Source organism: Rana temporaria, chromosome 3 (genome assembly GCF_905171775.1).
Source record: "Rana temporaria chromosome 3, aRanTem1.1, whole genome shotgun sequence".
Classification (NCBI taxonomy): Eukaryota; Metazoa; Chordata; class Amphibia; order Anura; family Ranidae; genus Rana; species Rana temporaria.
Genome location: NC_053491.1, coordinates 48337203 through 48356999, shown reverse-complemented (window position 1 = coordinate 48356999; position 19797 = coordinate 48337203). Strand labels below are relative to the sequence as shown.

At 44.5% G+C, this 19797-nt stretch overlaps 1 protein-coding gene across 2 annotated transcripts in view; it reads left to right on the top strand.

Annotated features, from left to right (window-relative positions):
- Positions 1-755: 755 nt before the first annotated feature.
- The window catches only part of TUBGCP4 (tubulin gamma complex associated protein 4), a 55587-nt gene continuing 36545 nt past the window's right edge, over positions 756-19797 (top strand). Inside the window, exons 1-6 of one of the 2 annotated variants that reach the window (XM_040342536.1) lie at positions 756-955; positions 2703-2831; positions 6775-6897; positions 7838-7891; positions 9188-9244; positions 18849-18884. In XM_040342536.1, coding sequence (XP_040198470.1) covers positions 878-955; positions 2703-2831; positions 6775-6897; positions 7838-7891; positions 9188-9244; positions 18849-18884 — 477 coding nt within the window. In that variant the 5' untranslated portion in view covers positions 756-877. The remainder of the gene's footprint in view (positions 956-2702; positions 2832-6774; positions 6898-7837; positions 7892-9187; positions 9245-18848; positions 18885-19797) is intronic. The other variant, XM_040342537.1, reaches the window with a different exon arrangement.

The following is a 19797-nucleotide window of genomic DNA, read 5'->3' as shown; positions in this document are numbered from 1 at the left end:
ACACATTTGGCATGTAATTTTTTTGGGGGGGGGGAGTGGGGGCTTCAGGAGAAGGGGACTTCCTGTCCCACTTCCTCCTTCCGCCGAGGGGCTGCAAAGGCGATACGTCATAACGCCTTTTGGCAGCCCCTCCCTGTAGGCGATCGCCTAGAACACGTGACAGGTCCTAGGCGATCGCCTGTCCAATCAAACAGCGCAGCGCCGGGCCGCGCGCGCATGCGCAGTGCCGCTCACGCATGCGCAGTGGGTGCCCGGCCGTGAAGCCGAAAACTGTCACGGCCAGGTGCCCACAGTGACAATGAAGACGCCGGCCGGGGAGGGGAGGAGAGGAGCAGAGCCCGGCCGGCGCGTCGCTGGAACGTGGAGCAGGTAAGTGTCAGTTTATTAAAAGCCAGCAGCTACACTTTTTGTAGCTGCTGACTTTTAATAAACTTAAAAAATGGGTGGAAAGCCCCTTTAAATACCACCAAAAGAAAGCTCTAGTCATTGAAAGTGTGACAACGCTGAAAGCTGGCCTGGGCAAGAAGGGGGTAAAAGTGCCAAGTAGGCAAGTGGTTATGGCTACACAGACAGGACTGGAGGGTTCAATAACACTTTTACAAGGCGCGCTGTCCCTGCACAGAAATACACTTTGACAGGAGCCCAGCCGCTGTACACATTGTATACACAGCCCTCTGTCTCCAGGCAACACCCCACACCTAGAGCATGCCGGGAGATGGAGTCCAGTCCAGGCGCAGTCACGCCAATGTCGGCGGCGGCGCGGTGCATTTCGGGAGGTGTAGTCCGCTCCCCGTTCATCCTGTGTGGCGGGTAGCAGTGGCGGTCTAGTCGGATGTAAACAGTAGGGAGAGACCGGGGAGCCGGCCGGGGCCTGACAATGATACACGAACTGCTGCTGGCCCTGAGCGGATACCCGGGGAGTATCTTCACCTGGAACAAGAGGAGCGGCCTGCAGGTTGTCATTCATCTCCTCACACTCACTAATTCTATGGGGCCCTTCCTGAGCATGTGTCCCTCTGATAATCAGCTGGGCTACGCTATAGCCAATGGTTCCCCCTACTGCTTCCCCAATATGAACACAATTCACAAACACTCCCTGTTATCAGAGGGGCGGAGGTGTCATGGAAGCCGGGTCCACGTATGTGCGCTGCGTTTGTGTGCGGCGTGGATACAGCCGTTTGAGTTGGGCGCGGGTCCTGCGGTTGGATGCTGGACAGCGGGACCTGCGGTTGGCTGCTGGACCTCGGGACCGCGGTTGGCTGCTGGACCTCGGGACCCGCGGTTGACTGCTGGACCTCGGGACCCGCGGTTGACTGCTGGACCTCGGGACCCGCGGTTGACTGCTTGACCTCGGGACCCGCGGTTGGCTGCTGCACCTCGGGACCCGCGGTTGGCTGCTGCACCTCGGGACCCGCGGTTGGCTGCTGGACCGCGGGAACCTGCTGTTGGCTGCTGGACCGCGGGAACCTGCTGTTGGCTGCTGGACCTCCGGACCCGCTGCTGGACCTCGGGGACCCGCTGCTGGACCTCGGGGACCCGCTGCTGGACCTTGGTACCTGCTGCTGGACCTTGGTACCTGCTGTTGGCTGCTGGACCTCGGGATCCGCGGTTGGCTGCTGGACCTCGGGACCCGCGGTTGGCTGCTGCACCTCGGGACCCGCGGTTGGCTGCTGGACCGCGGGAACCTGCTGTTGGCTGCTGGACCGCGGGAACCTGCTGTTGGCTGCTGGACCGCGGGAACCTGCTGTTGGCTGCTGGACCTCGGGACCCGATGTTGGCTGCTGGACCTCGGGACCCGCTGCTGGACCTCGGGGACCCGCTGCTGGACCTTGGTACCTGCTGTTGGCTGCTGGACCTCGGGATCCGCGGTTGGCTGCTGGACCTCGGGACCCGCGGTTGGCTGCTGGACCTGTGACAGATGTGAATAAAAAAGTCCTGGAACCATTTTTAAAAAGTTGTCATGCTATTCCGCACGTGTGAATATTTTTTTTATTATTATTAAATAATAAACATGTTCAACTTACCTGTTCTGTGTAATGGTTTTGCACAGAGCAGCCCCGATCGTCTTCTGAAGTCCCCCGCTGGTGCGCCAGGCCCCTGCTTTTCGGCGGGTGCCCCTATGGAAAAGTCGCTTTCCCTGGGGGCGCCCGTGCGGGCTCACTCACGAGCCCCACTGCTGGGTCCAATGACACAGAGAACGTGACTCGGCCCTGCGCCCGTGTCACAGCTTTTTAATGCTGCTATCATTCTGTCCAATGAGGAGGGGGATGGCGGCAGGAGCCGCTGCTCTCGTTAACGTCACTGGATTGAATTGGGCTCGGGTAAGAATAAGGGAAGGGGGGGCTGCAGCACAGAAGGTTTTTCACCTTAAAGTGGTTGGAAAGGATTACAAGGAAAGGAAGAAGGTAGGAAGCCATCCACACAATTCACTAGCTTTCAAGGATACTATGCCAGAAATTTAATAGAATGGGTATACAACAGCCTTAAAGAAATGCTAAAATCTATTTTTGATTTAAGAAAAGTTTTACACTTGTGATATATAGCGTTTTAGACTTGTCTTTTTGTAGTTTTTTTTTTCTATCAACAAGTTATTACTCGGTTAAAAAAAGCCGTTGCATTATTCACTTTGAGTTCTTTGGTGCATTTAGCTTGGGTGTCACACATTATTTACAGTATTGTGTTTTTTTTTTTTTTTTTTTTAGGTATCACAAGATCTACCCTTTCTCCATCCCAGTGAAACCAGTGTATTGAACCGTCTGTGCAAGCTGGGAACCGATTACATCCGTTTCACGGAGTTCATTGAACAGTACACAGGGCATGTTCAGCACCCGGTAGGTAATAAGATCATGGACCACATACTTTAGAAAACTCAGGATGTTGGAGTCAGATTCAGAATACTTTATTAATCCCAAAGGAAAATTATTATGATAAAGTATTCTGTAAGGTACACTGGCAAGCTTGTTTAGTGAAGTGGTACAAAGTGAAATGACCTCTAGTGATCACTGATAAATCCTTTTTAACGGATCTGTTTCCTGTAACCATTGCTCTTTGTACTGCCCTATTGAAAGAGCCCATTAGTTTGCTTGTGTGTCTTTAAAGTGGTTCTTCAGTTGTTTTTGAGAAAATTAGGTCATCAACTACAAATCCTGTAAGTGCTGACTTAAAGGGTTTGGAAACCTTCGTGTTTTTTCACCTTATCCTATGCATTAAGGTGAAAAAACTCTCAGCCCCCCCCCTTGTTTTACTTACCTGAGCCCCAAATTTGCCTCAGCGGGGACGCGCTGTCCCTCTCTCCACAGGGTCCCGGCTCATGATTGGATAGATTGATAGCAGCTCAGCCATTGGCTCCTGCTGCTGTCAATCAAATCCAATGACACGGGCACCAGGGGGCGGGGCAGAGTCATACATTCGGTAGCTATGGACGCCGAATGAATGACTCAGGAGCGTATCTGATGTAGGAAGGAGCCGCCGAGGGACCCCTAAAGTCGGTGTTCGAGGCCACTCTGCAAAACTAACTGCACAGTGGAGGTAAGTATGACATGTTTGTTGTTTTTTTTTTTTTTTTAATTGAAGCATTACAACCCCCCCCCCCCCCCCTTTTAAAGTAAGATCAGTCTGTATATGCAGTAAAGCATGCTTGTTATACTTACGGTGGAACCTAAGGGGTTAATCCTCTGCATTGTATAAAAAGGCTGCTTGATCCTGTCTTCTCTTAGCCTCCCCATGAACTGTCCCCTGATAAGACAGAGCCTTTGGAGTCACTCTGCACATGCTCAGTTTGGTGTGTGTGTGTGTGTGTATTGCTAGAGGTTTTTTTTGGGGCAGGGTGCATGTGATCAGCACAGGGCCAATCGGCACTGTCCAGACAGAGGGTCAGGGGTCCTGCAGCCTCGTAGGACAGTCGGAGTTGAATGAAAACTCCTCCTACAAGCTTTAACCAGACACTGATAGAAGTCACAAGACTGCTATATACTGATGGGGAAAATGTATTTGGCAGTTTATATTTACTAAAATAATTGCATTTCCATGTTTTGTGTACTGTGAGAGAACAGATACAGTGGATGCAGAGTCCTGGGTTTAGTAACACTCACCTGTCCAGTAGAGGTCGACCGATATGGGTTCTTCTCTGGCCGATGTCGTTATTTAGAAATCGCGGTGGCCGATAGCCGATTTATGATGCCGATTTTTTTTTGGGCCGATATGTTAGGCCGATCCCCCCCCCCCCCCTTCATCTCATAAAATCTAACAGTTAGACCCCTTTCACACTGGGGCGTTTTTCAGGCGCTTTAGGGCTAAAAATAGCACCTGTAAAGTGCCTGCAAAACTATACAGTACATTTCTTACATTTAAACACAACAAGCCTCCAATCAGTGCACATATATATATATATATATATATATATATATATATATATATATATATATATATATAATGGGCTAACTTTACTGTTTTAGTTTTTATTTTTTTTATTTGTTAAAGCATATTTTTTCCCAAAAAAATGTGTTTGAAAGACCGCTGCGCAAATACCGTGTAACATTAAATATTGCAGCAATCGCTATTTTATTTCCTAGGGTCTCTGCTAAAAAAAATATATATATAATGTTTGGGGGTTCCAAGTGATTTTCTAGCAGAAAATACAGGATTTTTACTTGAAAGCAACAAGTGTCAAACATTTTGCCTTTAAATGGTTAAACTGAGAACTCTCCGACACAGAGTTCAGTTCATTGATAAGTAGCAACTTTGTATCTCTTTTCTCAAACTTGGCAGACTGCCCAGAGAGAGAAGTCTTCTACGGGAAACTTCAGGCAACTTACATTGACTTCTATTACAGAAGGTTTTTGCAAGTCGCACTGCTGAAGTTTACAACTGCTTTTTTTACAGTACAAATCGGCCGATGCCGATTAATTAAAAAACGCCAAAAATCGGCCGATATATCGGTCGACCCCTACTGTCCAGGGATCATGGTGACCGTGTATGTTTACAGTGGGATGCCGGTCATCATTCCTTGCAGCTCCACAGCCAGCTCCCCACTGTGCACATGGGAGCTGTGATGTGTGAATGGTCCTGCAGTCCCCTGTGACATGTCCCAGGAGGTTGCCTGGGGGCGGGTTAGAAGTTTGGTGGAATCAACTGGGTGATTCCAGTTGAAGTGAGAGCGGGTACCTGACAAAACTAGGTACCCTCTCCCAAAAAAAAAATACGTTTCAAAACTGGGGGGAGGGGGCAGGAGGACATAAAGTGGAACTTCCCTTTTTGAGGTGAAGTTCTGCTTTTAAAGCTGACTCCAGCCTTACCTTCCGTCTTGTACTGAAATTGCTTACTCTTGATTTGCACATTGTGAGCTTCTCACAGTGTGCATTGGAAGCTGTAGAAAATAGGATAGAGCCAGACTCATTTCCTAGCTGAAGGATAACCAGTATCATCTAGCTCTTTCCTCCCCAGCCTCACTGTCCCTGGCCCACTCCTTTCATTCATTGAAGTTCAGTTCTTTCGGTTACTGAGGCTCAGCATCACTTGTGGGCATTACCATAGCGTCCAGTTTTCAGGAAGGACCCCCCCTTTCCACTTGTCATAATCTGCCTGAATTAAGTAGGGAAGTAAAAAGACCCAGTGGTTGTGCTACTGGGTCTAAAATAAGGTAAATGGAAAGGTTTTATTTTTTTAGCATGTTGGTAAAAGAGGAACTAGGGAAGGCAAATAATATCCAGATTAAACAGCTTTGAAGTAGACTTGTACAGTGGAAAAGGGGTACTTTAAAAGGGAAGTATGGGGTTTTAAAATAACAAATAGACATTCTGACCTAGGCGGATGCAGCATTGGTCCCACACTGCTCACTGAAGACGGACAACCGAGCAATCAGAGGTCTTTCAGGCAAAGACCTCTGCTCTGCCCCTCCAGTGCTCACTGGGACGCCGGGCTGTGGAGGGGCTGGGAATGGCTGGCTCCGGCTTTCCGTGGCTTGCTGAGTGGCCGAGCCAGCTGCTGGTCAGTCATCTTGGCGGATGCCGAGTTAAGGTTGGGATCTCTCCACAATCTGAACTGGCTGAGTGACATCAGCCGACAGCAGACTTTAGCCGGTGTCAGCTGAATACAGGTCACAGGAGTGCAGAACCAAGTGCAATCCTGTGACCTACAAGTTTGGCAGGGCCAAAAGAGCTTTGACCCTACTTCTCCTTTTTGAATCGGATTTTACAAGGTTAATGAAAATGACATACAGTATTGTGTTCAAGCTCCTAATAACATTCACAGATATATTCAAGAATATCCACAATTTTATTTGTTAGCTATTCTCTAATGTCCTAATAAGTTAGAAAGCAAAGAGCCACTCAGTAGTTTACTCCTATAGTATTAGTGGGTAGGAGTTCATATGTAGGAAAATGTCACTCTCCAGATTTGACCTTCTGTTCTAAATATTTCCTGAAGTTTGGCCCCTTTATAAATTATAAAAACTTCTTTGTAATCAGATTTTTTTTTAACATGTTAGTGCAATATAACATGTTAATAACGAGTAATATTTAACATTTTTTAAATCTGCAGTTTACATAAAAAAATAAAAACTGGTAATCCTGCCACAAAAGTACCTTTTCAGGTATTTCCCTTTTATAGGTTGACAATGCTCTGTCTCTCTGGCCTGATTGTTTCCATTCTTTGTCACGCTGTCACACCCTCTCCCTTGTTTTCAATGCACAGTATTTTAACAAACTAAATGTCATTCAGTTATCTACTTTCATGTTTTCTCTATTTTGTAATTATTATTTTATTTTTATATTTCAGGATCACCACCCTTCTCAGCAAGGGCAGGTTGGTCTGCATGGAATTTACTTACGGGCCTTCTGTAGGGGTCTGGACTCAATCCTGCAGCCATACAGACAAGCTTTGTTGGACTTGGAGCAAGAGGTATATACAAATAGAAAATGGTGAAACTTTTTTTTTCTTTCTCATCCATTGAGGAACACAGCAATTCAGATACTGTCAGGTTATACTGCTGCCTAAAGGAGGGTTGGACACTGGTAAACATAACAGTCTAACCAATTTTTGGTCATCTTTTTTTCTTCAATTTTGTTTGTGCTTTTCTTCAATTGACCCAAGTAATCCTCACTACATTGCTGCTTAAGCTGGTCTCTGCTATCCAGATCAGCCTTTCTTCTGCTTGGCTTTATACAATGTGGAAAATAATTATTTGATCCCCTGCCGATTTTTTGCGTTTACCCGCTTACAAAGAATAGGTGTATTTTAAATGATAGAGACAGAATGTCAACCAAAAATCCAGAAAAAAACACATGATACAAATGTTAAGCCCCATACACACGGTAGGACTTTTTGACAACAAACTTCAAAATGAGCAGGTTTTCAAAAAAATCATTGCGTGTGTACGCTCCATTGGACAAACTTTTTCGTTTTAAATCGGACAAAAGTTCACTTATTTGTATAAGTATATGATCCCCTACTAACCAACAATAATTCTGGCTCCCAGAAGAAAACCAGTTTCTTTTAAACATGGAGGAGAGGTTTATGCATGTAGGAGTGCCTTAGATCCTGTGTGGCAGGTGGAGGTCTTTGCCGGATGCCCCTGTTCTTTCCTGGTTTGTCAGGAGGTGGAAAAACGACTTTCCTGCTGCAGATACCCCCTACCAAAAACTGCCAATGTAGGCAACCATATAACCCTACAGTAAGTGAATTCATGTGTCCCTCAGTGGACTCCAAGAAAAATTCTGTTATGCTTTATGCTAAGTGATGTCACTGCTCTGCAACTAGTATACAGTCCAAGAGTCAGAAAAGTTTATTTTTTGCTTGTTTTTGTATCTAATTGTCTTTATTTTGTTTTGTATAAATGCAGTTCTTGGCTGACCCACACCTTTCCATTTCACATATTAACTACTCCCTGGATCAGGTGGGTGATTAGTAGCAACTGGTATCATTATTTCTTTTGTTTTATTTGTGTACAATAATGAACCCGGTGGAGGGGGTGGGGCTTAATGCAGACCTGAACAAAGGTTGGAGCCCCATGTACAATCTGAACCTGAAATTGTGAGGCTTCCACAAAGATCAATTATAAGACTAAAACAGTTACCTGGTGCCTGCAGGTCAGCTATACTGAACCGTTTTAGGCTATGACAGGTCACTTTAAACCCTGTTGTTTTGTTAAAGGAAACTTCTAGAGAGAAATATGAAGACTGCCATTGTTGACCTCCAGAAAATTCTGGTTGTTATTCTTGGTATAACTTCACTACTTTCTTAATCACTAGCTTGGTTCAATTGGCTTGAATCTCTTTTCCATGGCAGAAAGCAATGGTAACGATGGCATCTAGCATTTTCAATAATGGCATCCCACATGTTTATCTCTGTAGAGAAACAAATTTGTTACCCCAGCTCCACTGCCAATATAAAAGTCCACAAACTGATCCGGTGCTCTAGCCAGGACGTTCAGTCCCCACGGATACAATACTTAAAAGTACTTTATTAGTTACATGGGCACAGGCTATAACTGACGCATTTCGGCTAAGAAGCCTTCACCAAAGCAATATTTATCTCTGTACAGGTTTTGTTTGAAGGCTTTTTTTTGGATACAGTGGAGAAGGAGGTTCACTTTCTCTGTTTGTCTTGTTTAACATTCTCAATGAAAGTGAGAATACACCACATTTTCGTTTTCACTAAAACAGGAATAGAGCGGAAATCTTCCAATGGGTACACAAGTTCTGGTGACAACCACGGATTCCTTCACTTTGAAGGCAATTCCAATCACTTCACTCTTTTGGCTATGGGACGGGGAGTGAAGGGAAAATTCCCCAATGGGACACATGGCAGGGATTATAACCATCCAAAAGTTTTTCCTTTATTTCTACATTGTAAAACTATAAATTGATATGCGCATTTTTTTTTCTTCAGTTTCACCTCCTCTTCTACATTGCAACTGCAAATGTAATTGGCAAACCATGTTTTCCTTGGGGTATTTGTTGCCATGAGTGATGTTTTATGTTGTTGTCTGTGTCGGTAACCAGAACTTGTATTTTAAATTTTATTTTATTTTTTCATTTATTTCCTGACCCAATAAAAGATTTTTATTCAATTACAAACGTTTTGCTGCCTAACCCCCCCCCCCCCCCGGACTCTCGTATATGTGTTTTCCTATTCTCTTCTACATTGCAAAAACTATAAATTGATATGGTCATTTTTTTTATTTGTTCAGTTTCACCTCCTCTTCCCATCAGTAATGATTGTTGTGGAGCAAATTAAGAGTCAGAAGGTATGTACTATTGTACTTCTTATTGGTGCGTTTTGTAACCATAAAGGATAAGGATATTCATTTTTTTTTTATTTTTTTTTTTACAAGAAAAGGGATATTCTATTTCACTGAAGAATTTAGGGACTAAGTAGATGAGCCCACAGGCAGAGAACATTTATAAGTAGGGTTGTCCCGATACCGATACTAGTATCGGTATCGGGACCGATTCCGAGTTTTTTCGGCGGTACTCAGACGCCGATACCCTGCCCCGATACACAAATAGAATACTTAACCCCCCCCGCCGCCGCCACCGCCGACTGCCGCCACCGGAGCCGCAAACCACCACCGCGATCCGGCTACCGCCGACTGTGTAATACGGGCGGGAACATTACAGCTTTGAATAGCTGTAATGATTGGCGCCGCGCATAGACACTCCCCCTTGCTCGGGTGAACTGTCCAATCCCGAGCGAGGGGGAGTGTCTATACACGCAGCGCGGCTCCAATCATTAAAGCTATTTAAAGCTGTAATGTTCCTGGCCGTAGTACTGTACACAGTCGGCGGTAGCAGGTAAGCGGGCCATGGCTGCATATGGGGGGGAAACATGGCTGGATGGGGGGGAGACACATGGCTGGGTGGGGGGGGAGACACATGGCTGGATGGGGGGGAGACACATGGCTGGATGGGGGGGGAGACACATGGCTGGATGGGGGGGGAGACACATGGCTGGATGGGGGGGGAGACACATGGCTGGATGGGGGGGAGACACAAGGCTGGATGGGGGGGAGACAGATGGCTGGATGGGGGGGAGACAGATGGCTGGATGGGGGGGAGACAGATGGCTGGATGGGGGGGAGACAGATGGCTGGATGGGGGGGAGACAGATGGCTGGATGGGGGGGAGACAGATGGCTGGATGGGGGGGAGACAGATGGCTGGATGGGGGGGAGACAGATGGCTGGATGGGGGGGAGACACATGTCTGGATGGGGGGAGACAGATGGCTGGATGGGGGGGAGACAGATGGCTGGATGGGGGGGGGAGACACATGGCTGGATGGGGGGGGAGACACATGGCTGGATGGGGGGGGAGACACATGGCTGGATGGGGGGGAGACACATGGCTGGATGGGGGGGGAGACACATGGCTGGATGGGGGGGGGGAGACACATGGCTGGATGGGGGGGGAGACACATGGCTGGATGGGGGGAGACAGATGGCTGGATGGGGGGGAGACAGATGGCTGGATGGGGGGGAGACAGATGGCTGGATGGGGGGGAGACAGATGGCTGGATGGGGGGGAGACAGATGGCTGGATGGGGGGGAGACAGATGGCTGGATGGGGGGGAGACAGATGGCTGGATGGGGGGGGAGACACAAGGCTGGATGGGGGGGAGACACATGTCTGGATGGGGGGAGACAGATGGCTGGATGGGGGGGAGACAGATGGCTGGATGGGGGGGAGACAGATGGCTGGATGGGGGGGAGACAGATGGCTGGATGGGGGGGAGACAGATGGCTGGATGGGGGGGAGACAGATGGCTGGATGGGGGGGGAGACAGATGGCTGGATAATGGGGGGACATGGCTGGATATGGGGGGGACATGGCTGCATCTGTGGGGGGACATGGCTGCATCTGTGGGGGGACATGGCTGCATTTGGGGACACATTAAAAAAAAGTATCGGTATTCGGTATCGGCGACTACTTGAAAAAAAGTATCGGTACTTGTACTCAGTCCTAAAAAAGTGGTATCGGGACAACCCTATTTATAAGGGTCAATTCTGTTTTGTTACAGTATTCCTTATAATACATCAAAACCAGGCAGACTATGACAGATGGACAGACATGCAGTATCTGGTTGAATTTGCATATACTGTGTTACAAACGCATCCATTTCAGACAAACCTCCATCTAGAAGCATGCAGTGGTGGCTGGTATGAATTTGGCAGTTAAAAGGCTGGCCCACTGTTGATATTGATTGTGGCTGAATGTTAATGGGTTGAATCACCCACTGGGTTTTCTTGCTTTGTGGGCTTATGTGATTAAATTACCCTGCATGTGTTCCTTGCCTCACCCCTGTCATTGCAGCAAAATGGTTCTCAATTCTTCTGCTGCAATGTCTACAATATATCCTTAAAGGGTTAGTTTACCTTTAAAAAAAAACTTCCTATGCAGGTTTTGTATATAAAAACATTACAAACAGTGCAGCTCTGACTAAAATGCCCTTGCCATTGGTGTGGACCATTTACATACCTCCCAAAGCCTGACTGGAATACTTTCAGGATGTTGCTTTAGGTTACTAAGTGAGACCTAGTCGTTACTGCTCACCTTCACATCACCGGAGTGAGCTTTTTCTCAGATTCAAACTTCCTCTGATTTTCCTTTCTCTTCCCTGGTGCAGTATCTCTGAGCTCAGCATTTGAGAGCATTTTTTTGTTTAAAGATTTTATTGGTATTTCAGAAGAAATCAAGCATTAAAGCAATACATATGTGAAAATACAGCAAGATAAACAGTAGACGAGATGAGGTGGATTAACAATATCCACGGAACAGTATAAGTCATGTAAACATATACTTTGCATTCATATCAGATGGTAGCAATTAAAAAGGTCTAACAGGACCAGACAGAAAGATATCATATTTTAATATAATTAAACTATCAAGTCGAATTTAAGTAATATTAATTATAATAAAAAAAAAGGGGGGGAGAAAGAGGGAGGGGATCACATGTCAATCGAAAATTGTTGGTGCAACCAGATCTAATTCAATTAGTGGTAAAATGGTAAGTTAAGTTTTGAAATTCAGTAGAGTTAGTAAAGCGTGTCCAGCAATTCCAGTTATCATGAAACTTAGTGGGGGAGTCTAATGATTGAAAAATCAGGCCTTCTATTTACGCAGTCCGTTCAATTCTTTGGAGCCATTCCGAAACACTAGGAGGGGAAGTGTCTTTCCAGTGTGTCGGGATACAAAGCTTGGCGGCATTAATCAGTTGTATAACTATGGTACTATGGTATTTTTGTATATGTGGTGGGGTAATGACGTATGGTGTAGTAGAAATTGGGCAGCGGAGAAATCCGGAGAGTAGGAAGTAATGAGAGGGATAATGCGGTGAATTTCCTTCCAATAGGGTTGTATAATTGGGCAGTCCCACCAAATATGTAGGAGAGTCCCCAAAGAGGATTTGCAACGCCAGCAGGTAGGAGAAGTGGCGGTCTGTATTTATGAATGATATAAGGTGTTCTATACCACTTGGAGAAAAGCTTATAACCATTTTCTTGAGTAAGGACGTTCATAGAACCCTTATGAATGTGTTTGAAAATAAGACTCCAATCATTGGTAGAGAGGTGTAAATCAAGATCTCTCTCCCAATCCAGGATCTTTTTATCCTTCTCAAGATCAATATCAGAAAATAATAGTGAGTATGTTTTCGAGATAAGATGTCTTTGGGGGTCGTTACTAACACACAATTTTTCAAAGGCGGTTTTGGGCCTATCCCAAATCAGCGGAGGGTTAGAGTTCAGCATAGAATTTAATATAATCTCATAGTCCATTTTAGAAATATTGAAGTTTGGAAACGTAAGACAAAAGGTATTGTAGGTTAAAGGTTTACCATCAGTGAAAAATAGTTCTGCTCTCAGGGAGGGAGCCAAAGTAGGATTAATGTAGAAGGAATTTGTGGAAACAGGAAAAAGATTCGGAATCACGGGGACAGGAGTCATTGGGCCTGGGGAGGAAGAGATATCAAATTTTGTATATAGTGATCTAAAAATTTGTAGCGTGGGACCTGTAAGGGGGTGGTTACTATTTTCGCGGGGTACCTTATGGGGGTTAGTCCAAGGAAGTTGATGTAAAGGAATTTTAGATGATAGTCCCTCTAGATCAATCCAATCTTTTGTTTTCCTATGAACGTGCCAATCGATGATACGGGATAAATGGCAAGACCAGAAGTATTTCTGTAAATTTTGGTAATCCCACCCCGCCCAACAGTTTAGGATTGATTAGTGTATCCCATTTAATTCTAGGTTGCCTGGAGTTCCAAACAAATTTCAGGCATAGCTTCTTATATAAACTAAAGAAGGATGCTGGCAATTTAATCGGGATAGTTTGTAAGAGGTAGAGTAACCTAGGGAGAACATTCATCCTGACTATGGCTATTCTCTCAAACCAGGAGAAAAAGTCTTTGTCCCATTTTAGTAGGTCCTCTTGAATGGATTTGAGGATTGGCAGAAAATTGGAAGAATATAAATTTTTCAGCTGAAGGGGTATGTGTATGCCTAAATAGGTTAGGGATCGTTCTTCCCACTTAAATGGAAAATTTTGTTTACATAGAGATATTATTTCAGCTTGCAGAGTGATATTCAGAGCCCTGGACTTGTCAAAATTAACAAGTTGGAAATCATAGAGAAGATAGAAAAGTCCTTTAATAGATTAGGTATAGTGTTGATGGGATCTGTTAAAAAGAGCAAGATGTCATCTGCATATGCGGCCAATTTGTAAATTTTGTTGTTGATACAAATACCCTTGATATCGGGGTTGTTTCGAATTCTCCTAAGAATAGGTTCTAGAGTCAGGATGAATATAATTGGAGATAAAGGGCAGCCTTGGCGGGTCCCATTCGACACGGAGAAAGCACCCGACAGGTATCCATTCATTTTAATTCTTGCAGTGGGAGAGGAATAAAGAGCAAGAATGTAACTCAACAAGCGGTCACCAAATCCGAGAGCCTTTAAGCATTCAGTCATATAATCCCACGCAACCCTGTCGAATGCCTTCTCCGCGTCGAGAGAGAGAAAGAATCCGGGTTTAGAACGTTTAGTCAACCAATGATGGATATTGATGGCTTTCTGAGTATTGTCCCTAGATTCTCGTCCAGGAACAAAACCAACCTGGTCCAATGAGATCAAATTTGGGATTAGGGGCAATAACCTATTTGAAATAATTTTGGCATAAAGTTTCAAATCCACATTGAGGAGGGAGATAGGCCTATAATTAGAGACCAGAAGATTATCTTTGCCAGGTTTCGGAATCATTGTTATGTGTGCCTCTAAAAGATCCCTGTTGTTGACAAGTGGATGATCTGGGATCGAGTTAAAAGCTTTCAAAAAATAAGGGAGAATGATATCGGTGAAGGATTTATAGTAGCCTACGGTTAGACCATCCAGACCGGGACATTTGCCAGTTTTCAATTGATTGAGAGCCAATTTCGCTTCATCCCATTCAAGAGGACGGTCTAATTTATCGGCTTCTGCTTTGGGGATGGGAGCAGGGCTGTTAAGTGCCAAAAATTCAGTGATTAATTGCTTCCTACGGGCGCAATGTTCTGAGCCTGGGTTAGTGGAGATATTGTAAAGGTTGGAGTAGAATTTCTGAAATTGTGCAGCAATATCAGTGGGGGAATGGAATTTTTTCCCTGACGAGTCAGATATAGAGTGGATTGTAGAATTCGCTTTTCTAGTTCTCAGGGCCCTAGCAAGCAATTTCCTGGATTTGTTGCCATATTCGTAAAAAAGTTTACGGGATAGCATAAATTTACGTTTAGTCGTTTTGTCTAGTTCTTCAAGTAAAAGTTCCCTGGCATGAAGAAGGTCATTATATGCTGCAATCGCTAATGATTGTTTATGTTTGCTTTCTAGTATATGAACACGGTTAGCCAAGGCTGTTATATGAGCTTGATGAGTTTTTTTACGTTTCGAGGCCATGGAAATAAGAATACCTCTAATGACACATTTGTGAGTCATCCAGAGGTTCAAAGGTTGTATGTCGGGAGAGTAATTTTCCTTAAAAAAATATGATAGGTGGGAGGAAATCTAAGAAGTGTTTACAGAATTGTTAAGGAGGGAGTTGTCTAACCTTTATATAAATGATTTGAACGGTTTAGTGGAAAAGGAGAGGGAAATTGAAATTGGATGATGGTCCGATAAAATCATAGGCTCGATAGATGCGGAGATCAACGAGTCAAGTTCTGCCTGGTTTAAGAAAAAATAATCTATCCGGGAGTATTTGTTGTGGGGCGGGGAAAAGAAAGTGTAATCTTTGGCGTTGGGATTCAAAGTGCGCCACGCATCATGGAGAGTTAAACCTTTGAGTACATTTTTAATTGAACGAAGAGCGGAGTAGGGTAAGGAGGAAATACCTGAAGAGGAGTCAATCATAGGATTAAGAGTCACATTGAAATCGCCACCTAATATCAATAAACCAGACTGAAAACGGTGAAGGCAGTCAAAGGTGTCCCTGATAAATGGAACCTGTTGCTTGTTAGGAACGTATACGTTAGCTAGAATAACATTTTTGTTGTAAAGCACACCCTTCAGAAAAATGTAATGTCCATCACGATCCATCAATGAATCTTGAATTTGTAATGGGCAGTTTTTAGAAACAAAAATGGAAACCCCTTTTGATTTGGAATCTGGATTGGTGGAGTGATATTCAGTAGGGTAAAATTTATTATTGAAATTTGGTACATTGTTAGATTTAAAATGCGTTTCCTGCAAGAAAACGATGTCTGCTTTAGCTTTACGTAGTAACAAAAATAGTTTCGATCTTTTCTCAGGAATATTAAGGCCCTTAATATTCAAAGAGTATATAATGACTTTTAGAGGGGGATTTGGAATGTTATTCGATTGAGACATTCGACCTTATGGGTAGTGAACAATAAAAATCGAGAAAGGGAATAAGAGGGAAAGAAAAAAAAAAAATTCAAATAAATAAAACAAAATATAAATTACGAAAACCTACGGAGAAAACAAATCTGTTTTCTAAACCGTAAGTATTAAGGAGGTTCGGTTCAGAATAGGGTAATGGGCATGCAATCGGAGAGAGCAATACCCAGTACTCTACCCCTGAGAGGGGGTCGGAATGTCCGAAACAAGAAGAGACTAAACAACCGAACTCACATCCCGCCACTACAACATCATAAAAAGAATAAAAAACATTATACTGGAGAAGGTTCTCAAGATCATTGAAGTACTAAACCTGAGAAAATGCAAACATAGAAGGAACCCGATGAGAAGTGTTATAATTGGTCCATAACCAGAAACAATTCGTATGATATAAATTAATATGAAGTTGGGAGTGGCATCAGAAGTGGAACCAATAATAATAAGGAAAAAAATGTTCAATGTATCATTGAGATTTTGCCAATATAAGTTACATAGATAATAAAAAGAAAAATAACCTAAAGTTAATTAAGAGGTTAATTGGTATACAAATATGGGGATGTGTGTACCAAAAAAAACAGGGCAATATATCCGTAGGGGAGGCATATAACATAGCGTTGGAAACACAGATGTTGAACATAACTGTGTTCATCTGAAAATGCTTTTAAACATCAAAGGTGTATTCATAGGATAGCAGAGATAAAATCCCTGAATGTTAACTAATTCTAGATACTGGTACTTATAGACAGTACTGGCAAATAGGAAGGATGTTGCAATCATCTTAAAGTAACTATTGATCCTGAGTAAGAGATGTAACAGTGTGTCATTCTTTAGAGTTAGAGTTCATGTATTGCAAACAAACACACAAACTCTAAAAAGAGACCAATAAGTACCACCAGATAATATTTAAAAAGAAAATGTAGCATTACAGTGTGGACACAAATACATGAGAGCTATTAACATAAACAAAGAAGGTGTTGGCATCAGTCAGAAAACTCAATTAGAAAAAGTGAAGAGGAATTCTGGAAACATATACAGGGAGGGCTACCGCAAATTCCTAAGCAGCAAAACAATCTTACTGATCTCAGGCAGGACAAACCCTCAATAGTCCAGACGTGACATAAGTGGGAGGGGAGAGCCGATTCAGCACGCGGTCTATGTGAAGGAAGGGAGTTCTTGTCATTGGTTCTTGAGCACGTCGGTCAACTGCAATTCCAGTAGTATAGGTGTGAGTTACTTGAGCGGGGAGAGCTGATTGGTTCAGCGTGCGAACCATGTGATGAGGGGGAGCTCTCGTCATTGAATCTTGAGCACGTCGATCAACAGCAATTTCAGTAGTCCTGGCGTGACTTCCTCGAGCGGGGAGAATTCGTTGGTTCAGCGCGCGGACCATGTGATGTGAAGGAGCATTTGTCAGCTGAGGGAGAGCGCCTCCTACAGAGTCTAGCCGCTTGTGTTTCCATGGGCTCTGATGACGCAAGGTCCCTTTTCTTTTGCACTGGACGGAATTCCGCGTACCAGTCGGGGACTTCAATCAGCGGTAATTTAAGTGCGTCACAGAAGGGTCTGAGGTCTTCAGGTACTCTCAACAGGGCAGTGTGACCCTGGTGCGTGGCAGAGAGTGCGAATGGGAATTTCCACCTATAGACAATTCCTTTTTTTCTAAGGACCTCAAGCAATGGTTTAAGATCTCTCCTGTTTTTTAGAGTAATGCTGGAGAGATCTTGAAAAATCTGTATGTGTGATCCATTGTAAGAGATGTTGGATTTGTTCCTGGCACATTTAAGTATTTCCTCCTTTAATCTGTAGTCAGCCATACTACAGATCACATCTCTCGGGGGGTCGGTGACTTTCCCCCTAGGTATAAGGGCCCTGTGGAAACGATCCATGTTTATCATTGTGCGTGGAGGTCTATCCAAAAATCCATTAAACAGTTCAGTAATACTGTCTAAAAGGTGGTCATTGTCAATATCTTCAGGGAGTCCCCTAATGCTTATATTGTGTCTTTGTCCTCTGTTCTCCAAGTCCTCAGTGTGATGTTGGAGGTCTCTTAATTACAGCGTATGAGCATCCATTTTGAAAGCCATACGGCGGATTATAGCGTCATGTTGAGTCGTAGATGTTTCCACATCCTGCACGCGATTAGCTATGTCGCGTAAGTCAATTCTCAATTCAGCTATGGCTGCCGACAGCGTTTCTTTAATGTCTGTCGCTACAGATCTTAGATCCATCAGGCTGGGTTGTATAGACCCAATGTTCAAGTGTCCCTCTGTATTGTCAGATGTCATTTTGGAATGAGCAGTAATCCAAAACAGGGGTGAATACCTGTGGCAGATCTCGGTGAGAAGGTTTTAATGGCTGTCAATGAGGCTGAAGTAGATCGATGGTCCTTACTTCAAAATCAATAATCGATTTCCTTTAAAGCGATAAATATGATCAGGAGCGTTCTGAGAATCTTTCAGTACATCCAACGTGTATCAATCAAGGTTATGTATCCTCCAGTAGATGAAAGATGAGCCGTAGTAGCGGGAGCCAATAAGCTAAGCAGCCATCTTCAAGCGAGGTCAAGCCACGCCCCCTTGAGAGCATTTTTTTTATACTTTTTTCTATTTGAGAGCTCCCTCCTGTGATGGAGGAGGCATGATGACTAGGCTTTACTTTGCAATGTCCTGGGAGTATTCTAGTCAGGCTTCAGGAGGTACGTAAATGGCCTACACCTATAGAAAGGGTTTTATTCAACTTTAGTTAGAGCTGCACAGTTTGTTTTTGTCTACATATGCCCCTTATCTGCATAGGCAGTTTTTTTTGTAAAGGTGAGATAACCCTTTTATGTTCACCTTTTTTCAGAAAATGGTCTATGCAGTCAAGTAAGTTAAAAACTGTGCAGCTCTGTAACGGTCATATCTGTATGCCATTTGACCCCCTTTTAGCCTGGCTGAAAAACTTTTTTTTTTTTTTTTTAAATATCCACAGGGGTCCCTTGGCTGCATAGGCTATTTTCTGGAAAAGGTAAACTTAGCAATTAAAGTAGGGTTGTCCCAATACCACTTTTTTTTAAGACCGAGTACAAGTACTTTTTTTAATGTCATGTGACAGTGACACACTGACTGATGGGTACTAAAAGGCGGCACTGACAGATGGTTGGAAGTTGGGACTGATGGCTGGCAGTGGCACTGATGGATGGGCACTGATAGGTGGCACGCACTGATGGATGGGCACTGATAGGTGGCACGCACTGATGGCTGGCACTGATAGGTGGCACTGATTATGCAGCACTGATAGGTGGCACGCACTGATGGCTGACAGTGATAGGTGGCATTGATGGCTGGCAGGGGCACTGACGGGGTGTGCACTGATGGGTGGCTGGCACTTATGGGCACTGATATAAATGACATAAGAGGAAAAGGACTAAACTAGTATTTTGCTATGCTGCCTGCGACTCTCATCTTGGTACACTCTGCACTCGGCCGCAGAAAAGCAGCAGCAGACATCTTGTTACACCCAGCCCATATAAGCTGCTGGCTCAATGTGGCGCATGCAGGGTGTACCAAGATGGGCGTCGGGATGACCAAGCACTGACGACAACATGGAGCGTCACTTCAGTTACCGAATGTGACGGCTCCGGTCACCGATCATGATGGATGATGCCAACCCTGCACCTCTGCCAGGCCAGCTTACCTGCTTGAGGACTCGATCTCCGCCCACTGAATCCACCCCTATTGAACGCCGCCTCTCCCATCTCGCCTCTCACTCGCACAAATGCTCGGTATCGGTACCGATACTAGTATCAGTATTGGGACAACCCTAATTTAAAGAAAACCTGTTCTCAAGGACTTGCAGTTCTTTCACTGTAAAGTAGGTGCTATAATGAACCATAGCATACCTTTAGTTTCAAAGCCTTAACCTGAGGTAACCATAAGAC